General features: G+C 46.7%; 1 protein-coding gene across 1 annotated transcript in view; it reads right to left on the bottom strand.

Annotated features, from left to right (window-relative positions):
* Positions 1-20,216, bottom strand: part of CNOT11 (CCR4-NOT transcription complex subunit 11) — a 33,661-nt gene extending 13,445 nt beyond the window's left edge. Inside the window, exons 1-5 of the mRNA XM_083174376.1 lie at positions 19,586-20,216; positions 5,420-5,584; positions 4,833-4,985; positions 2,721-2,923; positions 1,101-1,303 (exon numbers count right to left, since the gene is read on the bottom strand). Of these exons, the coding sequence (XP_083030502.1) occupies positions 1,101-1,303; positions 2,721-2,923; positions 4,833-4,985; positions 5,420-5,584; positions 19,586-19,901 (1,040 nt within the window). The 5' untranslated portion in view covers positions 19,902-20,216. The remainder of the gene's footprint in view (positions 1-1,100; positions 1,304-2,720; positions 2,924-4,832; positions 4,986-5,419; positions 5,585-19,585) is intronic.
* Positions 20,217-24,035: the final 3,819 nt, after the last annotated feature.

The following is a 24,035-nucleotide window of genomic DNA, read 5'->3' as shown; positions in this document are numbered from 1 at the left end:
GGCAGTGGGAATGCCTCTTAAATGGTATTTAAAATCCCACACTAATTCCCCCTCCCCTGGTACCTTTCCTAAACCCCCCTTCCCTCCCTTGGTACCTGCCCTGCACCAACCCCCTCCCCTGGCACTTACCTGCGTGGGGGATCCGGGCAGCGGGGTCCGGCATGGGCACAGCACTTCAGGTCCCTCCCTGTGGCTGATGGATGCAGGGCAGTGGGGAGGCAGCAGGATGGGGTCCATTTGGGATCCGGGCAGTCCCTGGGGCTGATGGTAACTAGTAGTTCCCACTATGCGCATGTGTAATGAGCGCCGTGCATATAAATGAGCCGCTCATTACACATGCGCATAGTGGGAACTATGGGGAGGGACCTGAAGTGCTGTGCCCATGCCGGACCCCGCTGCCCGTATCCCCCACACAGGTAAGTGCCAGGGGAGGGGGTGGGTGCAGGGCAGGTACCAGTGGAGGGAGGGGGTGGGTGCAGGGCAGATACTCTTTTCTGAGCACATTAAACGGTTCACTGATGTGAACAGTACTTAAACGGTATTTAAAACGGTAATCTAATGCAATGTGAATGCTAATACCGTTTAAATATACCGGTACTTTAAACGGCTCTGCAGTGGGAAAGCAGCATTAGTGTGGCGAGCGTAGCGAATCCACAAGGTGGGGGGGGGGGCATTGACAAACTACCAAAAAGGTCAAAGGAAATCCGGGAAGCGTTACACAGGTATAAAAAAATATAGAAAAATCAGGAAAAAAGTTATTGATATTTTTAACCTAGATGGGATTGTATCTGACAGCACTGGGGCATAGGCACCATGAAAAGTCCCAGGAATCAGACCTGTAAAAACTAGGTATCTGCTTTGGGCAGCGCAGTATAGAGACATGGCTTCTGCTAAAAGGAATCAGAAAGTTCCTGGTCAACTCGATGAATTACTAGGCAAATTAATGGCTACTATATGTGTATAAAGTACACATATAAACACAGAGCTTATCCTTGAGGGGGGAAAAGACAAAAATTTATGTTTCGAGAAAAAAATAATAATAATAAGACTGGTTAAAACAAAGCATTATAAGTCTATTACACTTACTTATAGTAACTTACCTATTTACAACTTCCATTGAATGCAAGGACATGTCCATGTTTACCAGAACAGAAAAATACTCAGTGATTTGACTCGACTGCATTAATTTTAGCAACATTTCAATTGCAACCAAGGGATTGTTTTCAACTAAGTCCGGAAGCTTTGCAGGAGTGAGGCCAATGTGATAAACCAGCTTAGGGTCTTTCTCCAACTCTCCAAGAAGCTGTACAAAAAAAAAAAAAAAAACAAGCATTACATACAAAGCAGAGAAAAGTTTTGGAGGGCTACCCATTACAGGTATAGATCAGAAACTGCTTTATAAATAAATGTACTTTAAATCATTTTAGTTTCTGATGAGAACTTATTTTTCTATCGTGTGCAGTATAATAATTGATAATTGGGAAGACTATATGGTAAATGTGTTTGATTATTATTAGGTTTCAGAACTTTTAATAAATCAAGCAATAAAATACAGATCAAAAACTACAAAGAAGATCACATGGAAAAACTAACATACATACATACATACAAACGTACGTACGTACGTAGGACATGCCCACGGATGTCCTAGCTGTGAATATTAACAACATGAAGACTTTTGACAAGGAACTTTGTGCCTAATTTAAACCAGATTGCTGCTGTGCGAATTTGCACAGTGGATGGATTTCGATTAACTGCTCATGCGCATTACCTGCTAGAGAAGCAATCCTGCTAGTTTTTTCTTTGCTAGCCATTCACAATGTGATTGACAGAAATACAGCATCTAGGGGGTGGAAGCCGGACGATCAACAGGAGTGCAAAAAACACACTAGGCGTGCTGAAAAAAAAAATCTAAAAATCTTTTTAGTAGACGGTGTGTGTCATCAGCTCCGGACCAATTAGGCCTGTATTTACCGCAGCTGCCAAGTCAGGGCTACGTGGAGCTTTCGTAGAGTGGAAACCAGTTTCAAAATCATTCGATGCTTGTTGCAAGGGATATGGATATTTCCACTTTACTGCGAAATCTAAACTAGCTGTACAATTACATTCGCACAGCGTTAACATTAGTTTGCAAGGCAGGATTTAACTGTAGCAAAGATAGGAAACCCCTTTATTTCACAGCAGATGTAAATTACTATTTTATATACCTGCTCAACTATTTATGAGCACAGTTAAGCTCCTGTTTTTCCGTTTCATTGTTTAGAGGGGAGTTACACCCCCTATTATTCGTAACCACAGCTTGGTTACAAACCCCATCTGAGCCGGCGGTTACAATAACTTATCAATCTTTTTCATCTGCGCAAGAAGTGCACTTGTTGGGAAACTATTAGGAGGCATTGGCGATTGTCATGATTATGAACCCAGAGTTCGAAAAATACAGTATTTGTGGATGGCAACAGTCCAGGTGCTTTAAATATCTATCCATTATGGAAGGGTAGCAAAAAGCCATGCAACGTTGGAAGGTCAATGAAACATACAAAACGCTTTATGCTAGTAACAGTATCTTTGTTGATCAATATAGCAAGAACACCAACCCCATAAAGGAAAAAATAAATACATATATATATATATATATATATATGTATATATTACACAGTTCAGAAGATTTACATTTACCAGGTATACTGTACTCCCACTAACATGCTGTCCAGTATAAATACCTGTGTCTGCTGAGGAGAAGACAATGGGCTTTTAAAGGCTTTGGCCATAATGCGTTTTATCTCCACTCCTGTACTGTTCTTTACACACATTGACCTGTCCCACTTTACAGCATGATCGGGCTCAATAGGATTCAGCCAAGCAAGTTCATCATCACAGATGTGCAGCGGTGGAGGAGGGCGAATGAACTCTGGACGAAAATGGCCTGTGAAGAGCACAATATGGATATGGTCATATACATGATACAGGGTGTTCAAATATCCACGCTAAAGGTGGCCATACACAAGCAGATTTATCTTCAGATCTGGCTGGTTGGAACAAAAACATGGTTATGGACGAGAGCAAATGACAGTTGACCATTTGCTTGGAAATGCTGGAAAACTGACAAACTGTCACTCCATGTTTTTGTTCCAACCAGCCAGATCTGAAGATAAATCTTACTAGTGTATGGGCACCTTTAGACATAAAAGTATCTATTTAAATCAAGCCACTACCAATTTCTAAAGTTTGATAACATCTTCTATTTTGTGAGATAGATTTTTTACAGTCAACACAACAACAAAAATGATACGTCAAAAAGAAGTACACCTTTACTACTACTAAAGTGAATTTGAGCATATTGCGGCTAATCACATCTGCTTATCAGTACTTGCTACCACTACTGTATAAAAGCAGAAGCTTTAGCAGGTTAGTCTGGAGTAGTCACTGGTACCCCTTTTACACAGGCCGGGGCTTGGTGTAAATGGGCGGAAAAAAAATAATGCGGGTCCTGTTCCCTGGCAATCTGACACAGAAATGCTCAGGGTCAGACACTGGGCTTATATGAGTTTAGTGGCTGCGTAAATGGTACTTACCCAGGTTATTTCACCTGGAGAACATCGCACTTCTGTGACTCTGGCAGATTATGTCATCTGCCGGAGACCCACACAAAGCACATGACCTGTACTGTTTTGTTAAAATCGTCCTTCAATGCTGTCGGAAACTGCTACATTGAATACGCGGTGGGCGCCATATGCTCTGTCGGAAATAGTGCCCAACATTGAATACCCCCTGAAAAATTAAGTCCACCACAAACCTGAGCATATGGCACACATACCACCACAGAATCATTCTGTATATGAAACCGCACAAATGAACACTGAGGCATTGTGCATAAGAACTTACCAACAAAGCTTCTTCACAAATACAAGATATATACTTGCAAAATTACATTGCACAGCCTGCTTTAAACTGATAGCAAACAGTAGTAGCCAAATATTATTCATTCTAGCATCCTGCACCTTTCACATGCAGTTCCTCTGGGTTGTGATCGTTTGGTCTACAGCATGTTGGTCGACACTGTTTAGGTCGACAGTCAAAAGGGTTTTTCAGTTTTTTTTTACCCGAAAGTCGACATGGACAGTTTCCAGTGCACTGCTTCGCTCGCTATGCGTCGGGCACACAACATTTTATTCTCCCACCACACCCTAGTGCAGGACTGGGCAACATCGGCCCTCCAGATGTTAGTGAACTACACATCCCAGGATGCTTTGCATTAGTTTTGCTATGTGGCCATGCTGAAACTGATGCAAGGCATGCTGGGATGTGTAGTTCATCAACATCTGGAGGGCCGGTGTTGCCCAGCCCTGCCCTAGTACACAGTAGGCATGAAATACCACCTGTCGGTACATGTAGGCTAAAAAAACAGTGAAAAACCCCATGACAACCTTTTGACTGTCGACCTAATGCTTGTGTCGATCTAATGACCTGTCAACCTATCCCCATGTGGAACAAAGGGTGTCGACGAACATACTGTAGACCCAATGACTATCACTTTCCTCTTTCCTGCATCTCAATACAGTACCAGTAGCACAAAAGCAGACAGTGACACCCCAGGCAGGATAGAGGAAGTGCATGGGTTTGGAACTGAAGGAGAATGAACACTAAACCGATCTGCTGCCAATGCAAATGTTTAATTGCCCACAGTCTGAACATACATTCAGAATGCCTATTTTCCCATGGAATAACTTATAACAAATTAAAGTGAAGAGGGGATTCAATTAATGAGAACAGTAGCTAACGTGCCAATATACACACATATAGTATTTGGTTTCTACAGCAAGAATGCAACGTACTTTCAATGGGCGGCTTTGGTCCACTCACTAAAGCTTCTGTAATTTGAGATGCAACTGAACTGTCAAACCCAGAATTGGAGGAGTCTGGATCCGGGTCACTTAGGATGCTTGGGAAACTGGCCTTGCTCTGAGTTGGAAGTTCAGATTGCCGCTCTAAAAAGAATAAACATTGTAGCAACAAGTAAAATAAAACAAAGCTTTAAAACTTTTAATAAATCCAGATGTGAGTAGAACGGCCAAGCATACACATGTCATTTAACATCAAGTGCAGTAAACAGGCCTGAATGTGTAACAATCATGCCTTAACACTAGTTACCAGCCCATCAAAATAACAGAACGGTAATGTCAGCACCGGGGCTGTGCATGCCCAAATAGATTAACACTTGATCCATTTGGAGATCTCCAGCTTGCAACACACTTTAATTCCCCCCTTTAGAGGTAGAGAACAGCAATTTAATTTAAACAAACAAATTTCTCATTTCAGATAAGCTATTAATATGGGTTAATTAATATGATAGATATTAATATGAATGCCTAGGATATTATCGATAATCAAATGATTGTTTTATCTGATGTATGCACCTTACCTGCAAGTGCTAACTGAAGTCCACTAATGTCTACTGGTTGGGCCAAATTGGTCACATCCATAACTGCAATTTGTCTGGGTGTCTTCTTAAATAATTCTCGAGGAGGTGCCAACATCAGCTGTGAAAGAAAGAACTTTTCTGATGGTGTAATCGGTGGCAGAAATCCTGCAGAAATAGGTTTTCACAAATTGAAATTTTTTTAGAACATTTGCAAGTCATCTTACAATTTTTTTTTTAAAACAAAGTACACACATGTACCCAACTACTGTATTTTGCAATAAAGTCTTTGAGTTTTTTTTGTAGATCACAGTGAACAGGACCAATTTAATCAGATCTTAATATCACATAGATAGTAATAAAGAAGTCAGGTCCAAACAAAATAAAAGAAGATTTATGATACGTTTTAGCAAGAAAACAATTCATAAAAAAAAAAAAAAAAAAAAGAAGAAGAGTAGTACATGAAACATATGGAGGCATAAAAATAAATGAGCATGAAGAGAAAAAAAAAACAAAAACAATGAGTAAGAATCAGAAGAGAAGGCCCTAAGATTAGGCCTACGGGAAGACCTAATTCAGCTATTACTTGGCAAACAGGGAAGGGGCTTGTTGATAAGCCAACCATGGGTTCCATATTATGTCAAATGATTTGGAAGAATTATTAATGGTGCTCATGTATTCCATGCTATACACATACCAGATAAGGTATAGAATAGAAGGAATCAGCTTGCTTTTTTAAATTATTATAATTTTATTTATAAAGCACCACAAGTGTTTTGCAGCGCTGTACAAAAGGAACAATACAGGGAGACAAAACTTGGCATAACATTGAATAAATAACAAAAATAGAGTACAAATAAAGGTACTTATGTAATATCTGGGCTCCCGTTTTTCTTATGAGACCGCATCCCCTCGCGGGGCTCGCTGCGCTCGCCACGCTTCGGGCACGGTGGCTCGCTGCGCTCGCCACACTATATAAAATCAACTCCATGCGTAGTTGGATAGTAGGGGTATGAAAATATGGAGTGCATTTAACATGGGAGCCCAGATAATACATAAGTACCCAAATAAAGAGCGCCACAGTTCAATACACATTACAGCTTAAATATAAGTAGATAGGACTCATTCAACATACAAATAGAGGCTTGAGGCCAATGATACAGATGAGTATGCGGATGAAGATGGTCACTGAGTGTTTGCGTATAGGAGAGCTGTGAGCGAAATGTGAAGAGAAGTGGGCTTTGACAACAGGAGGGAAGAGGGCCCTGCTCGGAGGAGCTTACAATCTAGTAGGAAGGGGAGACAGACAGATTACAAGAGGTGCAAGCAAGTTGGTGGTGGCTAGATAGCAGGATGTAAACAGGCAAGGGGTCGGAGAACCAGCTAGTTTATGCAGTGGAAGGGTACGCTTTGATGAATAGGTGAGTTTTCAGTGCCCGTTTAAAGCTTTGCAAGGTCGAGTAGAGTCTAATGGAGTGAAGGAGTGCAGCACGGGCAATAGTACTCTAGCATGGGAAGCAGTGATCAGGGTGGAGGAGAGACCGTAGAGGGTGGGAGGGTGTATGAATGGAGATGAGGTTAGAGATATATGGAGCAATGGAATTAGAGATGGCCCTGTATGTGAGTTTAAGGTGTTTGAATAGGATTCTGTAGGGACAATAATGGGAGTCAGTGCAGATTTTGTCAGGCAGATCCCTCCAGATAGCGCCACGTCACTCTGCTCACTCCCTTTATTACTCAGGATTCTGTAGGGGAATGGGAGTCAGTGCAGATTTTGTTGAAGGGGACTGGCAGAATTAGAGTGGCGGGAGGGGAAAATAAGCCTGGCTGCAGTTGAGGACAGATTGGAGAGGAGCCAGTTGGGATTGAGAGAGGCCGGTGAGGAGAGCAATACAGTAGTCAAGCCGTGAGATGACCAGTGAGTGGATGATCAGATTAGTTGCACTCTGTGAGAGAAAGTGCCTGATGCGAGCAATGTTGCATAACTGGAACCGGCAAGAATGGGCCAGGGCTTGGATGTGGGCTGCAAAGGTGAGGGAGGAGTCGAGAGTGACACCCAGGCAGCAGAGTTGGGGAACGGGGGAGATGATGGTGTTGTAGTGTTCCCACTAGGCTGTTTTAGCGGGGCGCTACGCCCTGCCCGATTTTTAAAGGGCAAAATGCGCCCTGCCCCTCTCGCAGCGCCCCGCTAAAATAGCCTCACGGGGAAACCCAGCGTCGCCGTAGACGGCGATGCCTGGCGCTTCCCCGGCAGCACAGTGGCTTCGGAGGGGCCGGGCCCGCCCCCTTTGATGACGGTGGCGGCCGGGCCCGCCCCCTTTGATGACAATGATGGCCCAAGCACGCCCCCTTCATGACGTCGGTGGCGGCCCGGGCACGCCCCCTTCATGACGTCGGTAGCCCGGGCACGCCCCCTTCATGACGTCGGTAGCCCGGGCACGCCCCCTTCATGACGTCGGTAGCCCGGGCACGCCCCCTTCATGACGTCGGTAGCCCGGGCACGCCCCCTTCATGACGTCGGCAGCCCGGGCACTCCCCCTTCATGATGTCGGCGGCCCGGGCACGCCCCCTTCATGATGTCGGCGGTCCGGGCACGCCCCCTTCATGATGTCGGCGGCCCGGGCACGCCCCCTTCATGCCGTTGGCGGCCCGGGCACGCCCCCTTCATGACGTTGGCGGCCCGGGCACGCCCCCTTCATGACGTTGGCGGCCCGGGCACGCCCCCAGCTGTGACGTCGCCGTGCCCGGTCCGCCCCCCAGCAGTCACTCCTAGAGTGAACACTAGTGTTGTTAACAGTGATATAGATATTAGTAGGGGGCATAGCTCTGGGTGGGGGAAAGATAAAGGCCCATACACACTTGACGATTTTCAGCTGAAAATCGGTCAAAACGGGTGTTTTGACCGATTTTCAGCTGAAAATCGCCTAGTGTGTATGGGACAGAGATCCCCGACTAGCGATGATGCGCGCTCCCGCATCATCGCTAGCGAGGTGGAAAGTCTGCTGGTTTTACCAGCACATCTAGCGATGATGGCTGGTTTTTTAGCCATCATCGCTAAATGTGTACGGCAGCCGGGCTGAAAGATCACAGACTTTCAGCCCAGCTGACCGCCCGCTCCCTCCCCCTGCTTATACTCACCTCTCCTCGCTCCCACGCTGTCCGGTCACAGGCTGCAGACATGTACGCAGCGCAGCCTCCTCTCCCCCTCCTTCCGGCTACACAGCAGCACGTCGGAGCGCCCCGCCCCCCAGCCGAACGCCCCGCCCCCAGCCCACTGGCCGCATCCTCCCTGCTCCTCCGCTGACCACCAATGTTAAAGGCAGTGATATATACATTGCTGGCACATGCCAGCAATGTATATATTTCTGCCACCACTGGCCACCAATGATATTTATAATGCCGTAATATATACATTGCTGGCACAGGTCAGCAATGTATATATTACTGGCACCACTGGGCACCAATGTTATTAATAAGCCAGTAATATATACATTGCTGGCACAGGTCAGCAATGTATATATTACTGGCACCACTGGGCACCAATGTTATTAATAATCCATTAATATATACATTGCTGGCACATGCCAGCAATGTGTATATTGATAGCACCACTGGCCACCAATAATGTTAATAATGCAGTAATATATACATTGCTGGCACAGGTCAGCAATGTATATATTACTGGCACCACTGGGCACCAATGTTATTAATAAGCCAGTAATATATACATTGCTGGCACAGGCCAGCAATGTATATATTCAGGGACATCTTAATGCAAGGGCTTGATGGGCAGTTGCCCTAGGGCCCCATAATCCTAGGGGCCCAAGTTCCAGTAGCGGACTGTGTCGGGTGGCAGGGTGGCAGGATGGCATGTGCCCCCCCCAGCCAGTACACTATCCGTCACCATCACCGGCCACCCTTACGCTGCCGTCACCCACAATCCGTCACCATCACCCACTGCCCATCACCCTCACGCTGCTGTCACCCACTGCCCGTCACCCTCATCCACCACCCTTATGCTGCTGTCACCCACTATCCATTACTATCACTCACTGCTCGTCACCCTCACACCGATGTCGCCCTTATGCTGCCGTCACCCACTATCCATCGCTATCACCCACTATCCATCGCTATCACCCACTGCCCATCACCCTCATGCTGCTGTCACCCACTATCTGTCACTATCACCCACTGCCCGTCACCCTAATCCACCACCCTTACACTGCTGTCACCCGCTATCCATCACTATCACCCACTGCCGATCACCCAATGGTGTGTGGCATATTGTGTAATGGGCGTTCTAGTATGTGGTATAATGTGTAATGGACATGATGGTGTGAATAATTTTCTCCCTATGTGCACGGCTACAAATAAAATGTTTGCCGTGCACACGGGTGGGATTTTGCCAGCAATCAATTCTGAATCAGGCACCAAGAACAGGAATGCACTGATTAAAATGGACACTGCTCCCACCCTTGGAATTCAAACCCAGCCCATTATGTAAATAGCCTTGTATATGAAAGATTTTCAGCAAAGTCTTTCGCCTCCTGAAAATCTCTCGCTCTTTGAGGAAAATAGTCTAGTGTGTACGCACTACTTTGGTGAAAGATATATCTATCAAAGATTTTGGCAAAGTCTTTTGAAATGAAAGTCTACTAGTGTGTATGGGCCTTAAGTTCGGTTTTGTCCATATTCAGCTTCAGAAATCGCTCAGACATCCAGGAGGAGATGGCAGAGAGGCAGTTGGAAACCTGGGAGAAAACAGTGGGGGACAGATCAGGAGAGGAGGTAGATTTGCGTGTCATCAGCATAGAGGTGATATTGGAAGCCAAAAGGAGTTAATGAGTGCACCCAGAGAGGAGGTGTACAGGGAGAACAGAAGGGGGCCAAGGACGGAACCCTGAGGGACCCCGACAGGAATGATGGAAGGTGGTGAGGTGGAGCCAGAGGCATAGACTGAGAAGGAACGGTTGGCGAAGTAAGAGAAAACCAGTTGAAGACCATGCCAGAGAGTCCAGTGTTTTGGAGTGTGTGGAGGAGGAGAGGGTGATCCACAGTGTCAAAGGCAGCAGATGGGTCCAAAAGGATAAGCAGTGACCCTTGGATTTGGCTGACAGCAGGTCATTGGTGACTTTCACTTGGGCAGTCTCAGTGGAGTTCAGTGGGCGAAAGCCAGATTGAAGGGGATCAAGGATGGAGTGGTCAGACAAGTAGCTGGTGAGACGCCTGTAAACCAGCCGTTCTAGTATTTTAGAGGCAAATGGGAGAAGAGAGAAAATATACCACAACACAGCAGATATCGCATGATGCATCAATTTGTTTTTTGTGATCTAGTCAACAATGGGAGCTCTAGAGGGAGAATATACTTTTGGGTCACATGGGATAGAAACATTCAGCAAACCTGCTACAAGATTGAGGACTTCCTTTCAAAGACTTATGGTGTGTACACACAGAACAATCCAGCATGATATTTTGACTATATAGTCAAAATCGCATGCAGATCGCAGAAGTTTTTTACCTTGCAATCCCAATGCACACTCCCATGACATCACAAATCGAAACCCAGATAGACAGGGCAGCAATGACTATATAGTGCAAATCGAATGTAGATAGCATGAATTGAATGTAAATAGTACAGAGTTAGCAAAGATTGTATAGCACATGAATCTTAAGTTGAATAGCAAGGGAATCTCACCATGTGTATACACACCATTACTATCTTAGGACAGAATAAAATGAGCGCTCAGCATCAACTCCCCAGGGTTCATTTTTGCTCAGAGCGTCCAGCTATGGAAAGCCGTTCACCCCCACAAAAAATTGCATTGACAAGCAAAAATAGTTTGGGTACTTGTTTCCTAGCACGGCGCCCACGATTTTAATCTTGTTACATCTTTTTGAACGCATCGCATGCGATGCGATCAAAACAATGATTTAATTGTACAAACACCCTGATGGGTGGTTAGTATGTTATCTGCACCCCCATTGTTAACGCCACCGCCACTATTAACGTCAACCCGAAGCGTGGTGAGCGGCGGCGGTACGTGTCCTCCGACCTTTTCATACCCCCACTATCCACGTCAGCGTGGAGTTGAATTTATATAGTGTGGCGAGCGCAGCGAGCCACCGAGCCCGAAGCGTGGCGAGCCCCGCGAGGGGACGTGGATAACTTCACATGTATTCCGTGTCCACTCCCACGCTTCGGGCTTGGTGGCTCGCTGCTCTCACCACACTATATAAAATCAACTCCACGCTGACGTGGATAGTGGGGGGATGAAAAGGTCGTAGGACGCGTACCGCTGCGCTCGCCACGCTTTGGGTTGGCGTTAATAGTGGTGGTGGCGTTAACGATGGGGGTGCATATAACATACTAATCACCCATCAGGGTGCATGCACAATTAAATCATCTTTTTGATCGCATCGCATGCCATTTTTAGCTGCATTTTCTGATCTTCCCTGCAGCATGTAAGATCAGAGTATGCAGATAAAGATCTACAAGACTGTGTATCGGGTTCTCAATTGCAAAATGATTTGTGCTAAAAATAAGCAGTCGAAAATATGCCGGAGAACAAACAAACAAAAAAAACCACTATAGTGTGTGGGAACCTCAAGATGCATTTTGGCGTAAAAACGCTCCAGTTGCACAGAACCTGGTGATTCATGCAAGGCATTGCGCACTGCCAGATTCCCTCCCCAAAATACTCATTCCATTATAACAAACACTACCTTTGACTAAAAAGATCATGTGAAATATTTTTTGAGCATGCATTTTGAACATTTTGAGCAAAGTAAATCATATCTGTGTGGTACATGATATGCTTTAATTTTGATGCAAAGCTTGTCATGTAAACTGTTAACAAACGTTACATGAAAAGACCATTTTCAAACAATGACCCTCAATTTGTATACTATGACCTCACTAAAGGTCATGGTACTCCACAAAGTCTGCCAGTCACATCCTGCTAGGTCACTAATCTTGTCCACAACACTCACCACTCCTTTGATCTTTTAAACACACATCTCATGTTTCCCTTGAGACATCTCAATTATTAAACTAATCAGCCTCTATAGACTCCATGAGACCAGGACTTCTCCCCTCCACATCTAATTTTATCTCTGCGATCTGTTGGGGCTGACCTCCCTCCTGTCCAGGAACTATACCTGTCCAGGGTCAAGAGGCATGCTGGGAAAATTTTGGTGGATAAGCTGCACCCTGGCCATAACCTGTTTGAAGTGCTTCCACGAGGAAGACGCTACAGGTCCATCCATAGGAAGTCAGACAGAACCGCTAAAAGCTTCTTCCCAATAGCTGCCCGTCAACTGAACAATGTCTAATGCGTAAAAGAACATCTAATATGTCTACCTTGTCGAGCCCTATGCACACTCAATGTTGATTCTGGTTCGAAAGCTTCAAAACTTACAAAATGTAACAGATTGTGACTAATTCCATAACCTCCCAACTAGGGTGGCCAATCCCGGGATCCCGGGATTGGACCCCAAAATTTCCAGGATTTCAATCCCGGTATTAGACTGCGCATGCGCAATCTAATGCCGAGCAGCTTCTGAGCACCCACTGAGAATCTGCCTGGCTGTTTCCGACCCGCGCTGCGTGACCTCTGACTGTCACGCTGCGCAGGCTGCAGCATCCTGCTACAGATGACTGCTCCCGGCCGCTTTGAACTCCTAGCCACCCCTCCTGCCCAGCTGGTGCTACCACTACCTGCCCGGAGGCACCACAGCAGCGCTGCTGTCTTCCCCGCTCCCACCCGCCTATGTAAGTAAATCTGCAGGGCAGCACCAGGCACCCCCTGCAGCACTGCACTGCCCCGCTGCTGGCTGCCACGCACCCACCCACCCACGTAGATTTAACTCTGGGGTGGACAGGGAGTGTTTTTCTTTTAGGGATGCCAATCCCGGGATTGAGCATTTTTCAATCCCGGGATTGAAAAAAATGCCCTGGGATTGGCATCTCTACCCCCAACCCTCTCGTCTCCTTCCCCCTAATATCACAGTTTAGATGTAATTATCAACTTTGCCCTCTCCAACTAACAGTCTCAAGCATGACTCCACCTCAAAAACATCACCAGAATTCACACTTTCCTTACCCCTGATGCTGCAGACACTAACCTACTCTTCTCACATGTATGAACTATTGCATTGTAAGCTTGCAAGCAGGGCCCTCTTACCTTGTTGTATCACTGTCTCCTTTGTAAAGCGCAACGGAATATGCTGTGCTATATAAGAAACATAATAAATAAATAAAAATAATCCTCCTGTCTGCTTTTCTCCCACCTCAGTGTTGTCAATTCTATTCCCTGTGCTGTGATTAGCACCAGGAGAGAGCTGCTGGTGCTATTACAATCAGTGTGCTGCTACAGCCTACTAGTAGATTTCTGCATGCAAGTGCAAGCAGAAATCAGACAAACCTAGGGCGGCGATGCGGTTTCAAACCATAGTGCGAAGCACGCAGCATCGCTGCAAGGACACACAAATAAATCTAGTGTTCATTCTAGCACCCGCCATCTTTGAAAACCCATGTAGTTCCTCTTCCCTGCCTGGGGTGTCACTGTCTGCTGTAGTGCTTCTAACACAGTGTGGTCTGTATATCAGCACTGATATGCAAACCAGACCTGTGCTAGAAACATCACAGCAGACAGCGACACCCCAGGCAGGGAAGAGGAACTACATGGGTTTTCAAAGATGGCGGGTTCTAGAATGAAGACTAAAATCTATTGGGTGGATCACTGGATGCGGTCAAAGCTGCGGACCACTTAAGTCTAACAATGCCGTACTCTCGACTAAACACTCCCAAGTGCCAGAATTCTCCAGCTGTTAGCATTGGGAGCTCTCTCCCAAGGCTATTCACAGCGCAGAGAATAGAACTGACCCTAATGTAACTACATCACCAATTTACTTTTCTGGCTGGCTTTACCACTCTTTCAATTAGTTCCCTGGCACCCCATCCAACCACACTTCACCTACTGATAGCACTAACCCAGTGATTCCGAAACTGGGTGCCATGGCATCCAGCACTTATGGGGTGGACAAGTTGGTGATCTGGGACCATAAAAATTATGTACCATATGATAAGTAAAACCAATGATGGTGCCTGTCATTCATAAATAAGTGTTCAAAAACAAGCACAACACGGTCCACCACCACATAACTGAATCTAAAGTAACATAGTTAATACTTTACAGATCTGAATGAAACTCCTCCGGAATGACAACCAAGTATCACACCCACCTTTAAGACCTCTACTGCACAGTTCCCTCTAATCAATGATGTGTGGGCAGGTGAGGCAATGTCTATCCTGTATACTTCAGCGTTTTGACCATAAAAAGAAGACTAAAAAACACCTATAAAAATTATCTTCTCATTCTAGTCATATAGTAAAAAAAAAAAATAATAATCTGGAGTATAACAGATGAGGCACTTCCTAACCTACCCAGTGCACACATATCTGAACAAATCTCACAACATTCCAAGCAGTATATAATTAAGGTCCAAATGAATCTTCAACTTCATATATATGTGTATGAAAATCTAGTTCTGATCGTGTCAGTGCCTCCCCAGTCATTAAGCTCATCGCACATCACTGCCGCTAATAAAAAACACATTCCAAGCACAGTTTCAATCCACCCTGCCCTCACTATGTCACACATCTCTTACCACTAGGACTAGACTGTAAACTAAAAATTAAGGCTCTGCTTGTTGAACAGTCCTCCAGGCAATTCCAGGGTACACATTCATTACCAGTATAACACAATCTATGATCAAATGAATGCTAAGAACTTAAACATAAGATTTATTACCTGCTGGATACACCTTTGACACTTGTTACAATTATTTGAATTTAGCCCAACTGAATAGAAGTGCTAGTTAAAAATGACCCTCATGTATCCCACAGGCAGCACTTTCAGAGGACAAGTGGTCAGTCAATGGGCGGTATTCAATGAGCCTGATTCGCCAGGTTTTTATGGCGAATTTGTGCCGTTTGGCGAATTTCTGACAAAAACGGTGAATCACCCTATTCAATGACCACATGGCGAATACATTTGAAGGTTTTTTTCGCCATGATTCACTGAGTAGCAATCGCTATCTTTTTATGGTGAAGTGGAATGTGAACTTTTAAAATAAAGTGTTTTGTTTTTTACATTTGGTGTAAAAAAATCAGGAATTTTATTCTGAGGAGGGGCATGCTATTTTTATTCATGTGCTGTAAGCACATGAATATATATTTAATTTTAAAAATAATATTTTTTTTTTACACAGCAGCCAGCAGGGGGCGCCGGAGCCGAGCTGCTCATTACATATTCATATATTCACTGCACGATCATTACGATCGTGTGTAGTGAATATACGCCCCCCTGCTGGCACCCCCGGGGGGCAGCCTGTGCTGCCTGGCACCCGGGGAGCCCACCTAACCCCCCACAAAAGGTCTGGGCTAGGCAGAGAGACTACCATCTCTCTGCCTGGCACCGTCCTCAGGCTCCCTGCGGCAATCGCCGCAGGAGCTCATATTCGCCAGTCAGGGGCTCGCTGCCCCTGACTCGTTGAATACCGGAGCCCGCCGGCTCCGGAACGTGGCGAATGTGCAGCGAATCCAAAAAAGGATTCGCTGCACCTCGCAGGTATTCACATTGAATACCGCCCAATGAATTACATGCTCAGTAAATATAGTGAATGACACTCTGAATTCATTTGTTGACATGAAGAAAAGCTATTTATTTTAGAGTTGCCTATTATTGGATGTTGTTCTTAAGGCCCCCATACATTAGTCCAACTTGTCCTAAGGACAAGTCAGACCTGATTTCCCCCTTCAGGTCCCCGGGAGGGACACACACGATTTGGCACTTGATGTGCCAAGTTTTGCAAATGATACATTGCATGTGATGTATCATATGCAACTCCCAGGGAGCTGCAAGGTGGAGGGAGCGAGGGGGGGCGGGGGACATCAAGGTGGTGGGAGGGGAACGCTGCAAGTAGTTCAGAGGCAGCGGACGCTGCGGGGACAGCGACACAGAGGCGGAAGTAACAGAACTGGGCAGGTGGAGCCGGGAGCTGTCAGTACTGAAAAAAAAGCCCATACAAAGAATGGGCAGCCTGTGATTGGCTGAGCATTCTCTTAGCAAATTGCTGACTGGCTGAGAGAGTGCTCAGCCAATCACAGGCTGCCCATTCATTGTATGGGCTTGATTTTTTCCAGCACTGACAGCTACCCTGCCCTGCTCTACATTACTGCCGCCTCTGTTTCCCCCGCAGCGCCCGCTGCCTCTACACTACTAGCAGCGTCCCTCGCCCCCCTGCTCCCTCCACCTTCCCGAAGCATTGACAGCTCCATGCTCCGGCTTCCCCTGGCCGACTCCTTCGCCGACGTCCGCCGAGTCTGTGTCTCCTGCCCGGCTGCACCTAAGATTTAGCAAATCTTATGTGGTCCGGTCCGACCTCCCGATTCTGACCCAATGCGCACGGGACCGCGCATCGGGTTGGACCGGGTGTCTAAACCTGCGATTTGGCCCGATTTCACTGCCCGACCCATCTTTCACTGCCTTTGGTCTAGCCCAGCAGTACAGATTTAGGGCCTGATTCAGCAAGGCTCCCTAAGCAGTGGTCGCTTGTTAGGTATCATGAGGTGGATGTACACAAACAGAACCAATCACATGCGGCAAAAAGGGAGAAGTCATTTGATGGTCACCGGCCATGGAATGATTTTTTGACCCTTCGGAAATCAAAGTCATTCTGAAGTGACTTATTTCCATCTGTGTCTGCGGAAGAGGGGGCGGGCACTGACATCATATGGTGGCAGCCTCCCACCGCTAGCAGGCATTGCACGCACAGGATACGGTCATTATAGTGTTCCCTCCAGCATCTCAGGAGGACAGGGTGCTGGAGGAAAAGGGGCACTTTGAACACGACGGGGAAGGCCCGCCCGGCCACATCACAAATGTGGGCGGGCCCGCCGAAGTGTCTTGCATAAGCCTGCAGCAGGATAGACAGGCTATGTTCTTTTAGCAGGGCACCGCGAAACGGGCAGGGAGCGTTTTGCCCTTTAAAAGTCGGGCAGGACGCGGCGCCCCCGCTAAACTACGACATTCGGGTCACAAAACAGTGAAAACCCCCATGTCGACCTGGACCCATGTTGGCCTTGTGGTGTTGACCTAGTTGGTGTAGACCTAACAACCCACACCTGCCCGCATTCCTAGGGGAACTCCCAGCATTTTCATGGGATGCCCATAAACCTCTTGGAATTCCCATGATCCAGCCCAATTAACACCCTGGCCCTCCCTCCCCGCAACTAATGGCCCGGCGAGTGTGTAACTTGTCAAAGCCATTTGGTGCAGAGTTTTGTGCCTGCGCAAACCCTGACCATTGGGGCCGAATTTGGATCACTACGAGGGATCCTGAAATCGGCCACTTAGTTACAAGCTGCTGCATTATATGTATATTTTAATTTTATGTACTGTAAATGTACAATAAAAATTGTAAGGCTGAGTATACACTGCAGCGATCTCGGCCCAATACATCTTTTCCAGACATATCAGAAGTGCTCAGTGTGTACAGCAGAAGCTGTAAATTCCTGCAGTTGCATGGGATATCATCCAGTTGGCCATTCTGCATGCCCAACTGGACGATCTGATCTCACACTGTGCAGTTGGGACTGTTCCTACCTTCATTACATTGTTCCAATGTGTACCATGGATGCAATATATCATCTGGTATACTGCCCGAGTACACATTGTTCTGATGTGTACCTAGCTAAAGTATTTTTAATCATGAGATTAAGAATTAATAAATAAAACAAATGGGTACTGGAAGGAAATGGAATGTGTAAACAGGATTTATAAAAGATATAGCCATGAATGTATTGAGCCATGTTTACCCTATAATGAGAGCACATCTAGCTTTTGAATTAAAGCTGTGTACACATGGTGAAGTATATTGCTCAGTGTCCCATTTTCATCAGCGACCAGAGACGGTCGCTGATGAAAAAGGAGTTTATGCTGGAGTAGCCACAGGGGAAAATAGCTGATCGCAGGTGCATGCTTCTGTGACCATTAGGGGCTGAACATGGCACATCGCACTCGGCAATTTATCACCCACAGAACATACAAATCACTGGCAATATGGTCGCTCAGCCACCATATTGCCAGCGATGTGTGCTTAAAATTTCCCCGTGTGTACACAGCTTTACTTTAATCACACTTTTTCCTTGGACACCAGTCCCTACAATTTACAGGGGGGACTACAGTCCAGATTAAACTTGTTTTGCATTTATGCAAGCACTAACAGCTGTGGACAAGTGGTTTGAGAGAGAGCTGCATCACATGTCTAGGTCATCTAAATAGGAAGATAGTTTTTTTTTTAATGGTGACCAAGTGTTTGAGTTTAATTTCATTATCATGGGTATAATGTGTTGAGTGTTTGTATATAGCTTATGCATTATAGTCATGGCTCCAATACCACCTTTTGAAAGAGACTATAGATGTTTCAGGTGGTGAATGTGCGTTTGGCACTATTTTCATTCTGAGCAGCTCAAAATGGTCCTCCACAACAATCAACAACGCCGCCCCAGTTAAACTAGTCACAAGCGTGATTGCAGAGAAAAAAAAAAAAAAGTTTGCTTTTGAAGTATTGGCGATACATAAAACATTCCATTACTGTCTAAATCCAAACAACAAATGCTGCAGTACAACACAGTACTCAATTTGTTTCTTGATGACTTCTAATAGCGTCAACATTACTGTGGCACATGTGCTACTCAATGTGAAAGGAATCTAAACACCACAAGCAACAAGTCGCCTGTCACATCAAGTTCATTACCAACAACATGCTAACCAAGGGACCAGCGCAACACAAGCTGGTAATATATAACCTCAGTGCTTTCATGAGGCTTCCAATCAAAAAATAACATTTCCTCCACTCCGCCCTGTAGGATGAAAAGCAGATATCCCAAACATTACATTCACACCGCCATGATTTATCGTTCTGGAGAGAAGTTTCCTATAACAAATAGTCAGCATCTATAAGTTTAGCAGTACGTCCTAAATCTTTACTGAAAGCTGATTGGTTGCAATAGGCAACTTCTCCACTGACTACTTGACACATGAACCTTTGCATATAGTACAGCAGCATGAGGCCCATTGCCCATTCACGTACACTCCGCCTCACCTGAGAGCAGCCGCTCAGCCTCTTCCACGGCTGGCGGGTTTAAGAGATGGGCGAAGATGGCGGCGAAAGGGTTGGCAGCGAGCGGCTCGGTGCGGTACATCTCCCACAGGAGGTAGAGTGCTGTGAGGCGCTGCGGGGAGCTGGGCAACAGGTCCGGCTGCTGCAGAAGCATCACCAGCACCGAGCCCACCCGGAAATGGTCGGCCTTGGTGAAGTAATGATGGAAGGCGGTGGAGAGGCCTTCGAATGTATTGCTGCACGCCTCCTCAGTCATGATGCCCAGCAGGTTGGACAGCTCCTTCCCGCACAGACTCATGGTGAGGTGGTGGCGGTGGTGGCGGCGGCAGCAGCAGCAGGCCCAAACGTGGAGGAGCTCTCTTCTCTGCTGCTCCTTTCCCGTCCCGCCTCCTCTCACATGGGACTGCGGCTGCCACCGTACGGCCTGCCTGTCTGGCCTGCGGATCCGATGTCCTTCCCACTGTCGGACAATAAAGATTTTGGTGGGGAAAAAAAAAGTTTAACCCCCAGTAACACTACAGCTGTCCGGCGTATGACGTCGCAACCAAACGTGCGCGCTCCAGCTCGTTGCGTAGGACGCACGCGCCCCACTGTTACTGGTCATGCGCCGGCTGCTGAGCTGCTTCTGGTCTTCTGCTTAACCCCTCACCTGCCTGTCTCATTACAATTTTAGCCAAGGGATCGCCGTCGGTGCAGTCGCCATCGACGGCGATACTGCAATCCTCCATCTATCGTAACAAAAATATGAGATGGATAACCATCGATGGTTTTAGCTATCGATGGTCGTCCCATTTCGTTGACTGACTGGCCCGTGGGCCAATCAGAACGTGGGGCGGGCTTCAGGGTTGTGGGGAAGCAGAGCATAGCGCTGTGTACTGTACTGGCAACTTGGAAAAAAATTAAAACATTGTTTCTGCTGTGATATCGATGGAGGGAAACCATCTGGTTTCTCTCCCCATCGATGGCAAAAATATTTGACATCAGCCATAAACCATCAATGATTTTGAATTATCGTCGGCAATCCCTATTTCAGCCATCCTTATTTCAGCCCCCGCCAGTGGCGTCACTGCCACACTATGGGCGGTATTCAATGAGGCTGATTCGCCAGGTTTTTATGGCGATTTTGTGCTGTAAGGCGAATTTCTGACTAAAACGGTGAATCACCCTATTCAATGACCAGATGGCGAATACATTTCAAGGTTTTTTTCGCCATGATTCACCAAGTAGCAATCGCTATCTTTTTATGGTGAAGTGGAATGTGAACTTTTAAAATAAAGTGTTTTGTTTTTTACAATTGGTGTCAAAAAATCTGGAATTTTATTCTGAGGAGGGGCATGCTGTTTTTATTCATGTGCTGTAAGCACATGAATATATATTTAATAAAAAAAAAATTATTATTATTTTTTTTTTACACAGAGCAGCCAGCAGGGGGCCAGAGCCGAGTCGCTCATTAGATATTCATATATTCACTTCACCCGATCATTACATATTCATGATCGGGTGTAGTGAATATACGCGGTCCCCTGCTGGCACCCACGGGGGGCAGCCTGTGCTGCCTGGCACCCGGGGAGCCCACCTCCCCCCCACAAACGTTCTGGGGCAGGCAGGGAGACTTCCATCTCCCTGCCTGCCACCGTCCTCAGGCTCCCTGCGGCGTTCGCCGCAGGAGCTCAAATTCGCCGGTCAGGGGCAGCGAGCCCCTGACTCGTTGAATACCGGAGCCGGCGAGGCTCCGGAACGCGGCGACCAGTGGCGAATGTGCAGCGAATCCTAAACAGGATTCGCTGCACATCGCCAAAATCCACATTGAATACCGCCCTATGTCAGTCCTGTTCTTACTTTGATGGCACTATTGTATTCAGTGTGGTGGTGATGGCTTTTGTGCAGTGTACACACGTAGAGGTAATCTGGGGGCCCATTTATAATTTAATATTTGTAGCTATTTATGGGAGTTAGCCGCCACCATGTTAGATGGGGATGTGATGCTGCCCAATGTACCAATATCGGGCAGCATTGCATCGGGTCCCGCAGCTAACACCATTCTATTGTACCCCATACTCTTGTGCGGCTGGATGCGATGCGACATCGCAATGCAATGTCTGATCGCATCTTATGGTGCCCAAGTGCTTTTTTTCCAGAACCTGATGTCGCACACCACCATCGGTTGCTGGAAGAGAGCTGGCAACGGTGTAGCGGAGTAGATGTCAGGATGGCTGACTTGTGTGGCGCTTAGGGTGACCAACTTTCCAATGGGCCAACCCGGGAAGGGAGGTCTTGGTCATCATGGTGTAGGTATCAAGTCCCAGACACAGACATACCCCTGAATCATATACAACATAATAGACAGTGAGTGTTTATTATCTTCAAAACTCACACTGGCTGGCTGGCTGGAATCACACACTGGGGCAGAGGCACTGATGATGGTGGCGTCGCTGCTCACACCTGCCACCACACACAATTTGCTGCTGCGTGGCTGTCTGCTGTCCCTCCTCCACTACTCCCAGCATGCGGCGGCTGGCGGAGGTGGGATGTCACGGCGAGCACTGAGCCGCCCGCGTCACCACGGCTGGACGGGCGGACGTGACTTAAACAGTTAAGGCCCCCATACACTAGGGCGACTTGTGTATGTTCAGCTTCAGCTTCAGGGCCCGTTTTGGTGTTATGCTCCTGTAGCCCACACTGAGGCCCGTACCCGCGTGCAATTGTGTGCTATTGCACCCAGAGTGTGTCATCTAACCACACATCTCTGAGTGCATGCATGTCCTCCCTGGAGCTAAATCCCCAACTGCAATTGACATAGAGGGATACCCAGGTTCATACGAGAGGACCGGCAGTGACCTGATTTTACTCTAGGGCGCAATCCATCATAGGAGAGCCCAGATATAAATGCATGGTTTCAACACTGTTTTGGTCACTTGCACCGTTGCCACAGCGGACAGCAGGACATCAAAATAAAAAGGAGTCAGAAGAGGTCAATAGACCCACTCCTGAAGCGGCACCTAATATAAAGAACCAGCGGCAATACCGCAGAAGTCCTGTGGACCTGCGACAATTGCACAGTTCTAAGGTAGCCTCCACACTATACAACCAGAGAAGGAGTTTCCAATAGGGAGCGATCCCACTCCAGTACTGCACCCCATTGTGTGATCTGATAGCATCAATTGCAGAGTACTTAGACCTGCGGTTATTGCACAGATCAGGGTAGCCTATACATGGTCAAATCACGGACACACATTGAAGAAATTCTTTATTACAACAGCTTTCTCTGCCTGCCACCACAGTTTTTAAATTGTGTGAACCCCACCCATGTATGTTGAATGTTGTTTTAGTAGTATTTTCGCAGCCTTTTAATAAAGATTTAACTCAGGGAGCTATGTATGCAGCGAATTCGGGCGAAAAGTATGTAAAGACCATCTGTCGCCCAGCTGAATGCAATGCTGCTGCCCCTAGCCATAGGCTGCTGCCCTAGGCAATTGCCTAGCATGCCTATGCCTAGGGTCGGCCCTGGCTGCCCTTCAATCCACCAACAATTTTAGTTAGTTAAAACCGGTACTTTCTGCGTCCCAGGACGGGTTTGGCCGGGACGCGGGATTTTAGGAGTCAAAACCGGGACAGTCCTGGGCAAACCGGGACGGTTGGTCACCCTAGTGGCGCTAGTCAGAGGTGGGCGGCAGAATTTGAAAACATTTTTTAAAAACACTGGCCGGCCCTCTGATTGGCTGAGAGAGCTCTCAGATGCCTTTCATTCAGATGCCTTTCATTCTGCTAATTGGTTGAGAGAGGGCCAGTCTTTTGAAATGTTTTTTTCAAATTCTGCCGCTGACTACCGCCGCATGCAAGCCCTCCTGCCGCCTGCTCCACTTCACTGATGCCCACCAGCTGCCAGCCCTCCTGCCGCCCACCGATTGCTCATGCGATTCAATAAATATTATGTACAGCACATAATATCTATTGATGCAAAATTTGTACGGCGGGCCCGTGCATGGCCACATTCAATGTCCATACAATCATGCAATTTATCACACTGATGCGGTCGAAATCAAATGATTTTTAAGCAATATCGCCCTAGTGTATGGGAAGGATAAGATTTAAGTAGCCATTGCAGCATATGGGATATTTTGCACACTGTGAGGACAGTGCGATTCACCCGGCAGATCAGTCTGCAGGGATGAGCTCCTTTCAGAGACCCTGTCCCTGTTTCTGCAGAGACATACATTCGGCCGGTAGGATTGCATATTGCAGTGCATTTCTGGGCAGTAGATCCTGCCCAGATTGTATTGTATATGCAATCCTATAGTAAATGGGCCCCTTGATGAGATGGGTTATGGTGACTGTATGATTATCCACTATCACCTGGCGGGCCGGCTGCTAGTGGCTTGTGTAAAAGCGTAACCAGGAGATGGGCAGGTCAGGACTAATGCCAGCAGAGGTT

The sequence above is a fragment of the Crinia signifera genome, chromosome 2 (genome assembly GCF_055691185.1).
Source record: "Crinia signifera chromosome 2, ASM5569118v1, whole genome shotgun sequence".
In the NCBI taxonomy this organism is placed as follows: Eukaryota; Metazoa; Chordata; class Amphibia; order Anura; family Myobatrachidae; genus Crinia; species Crinia signifera.
Note: the sequence above shows the minus strand (reverse complement) of the source record. Positions and strands in the feature narration are given on the sequence as shown.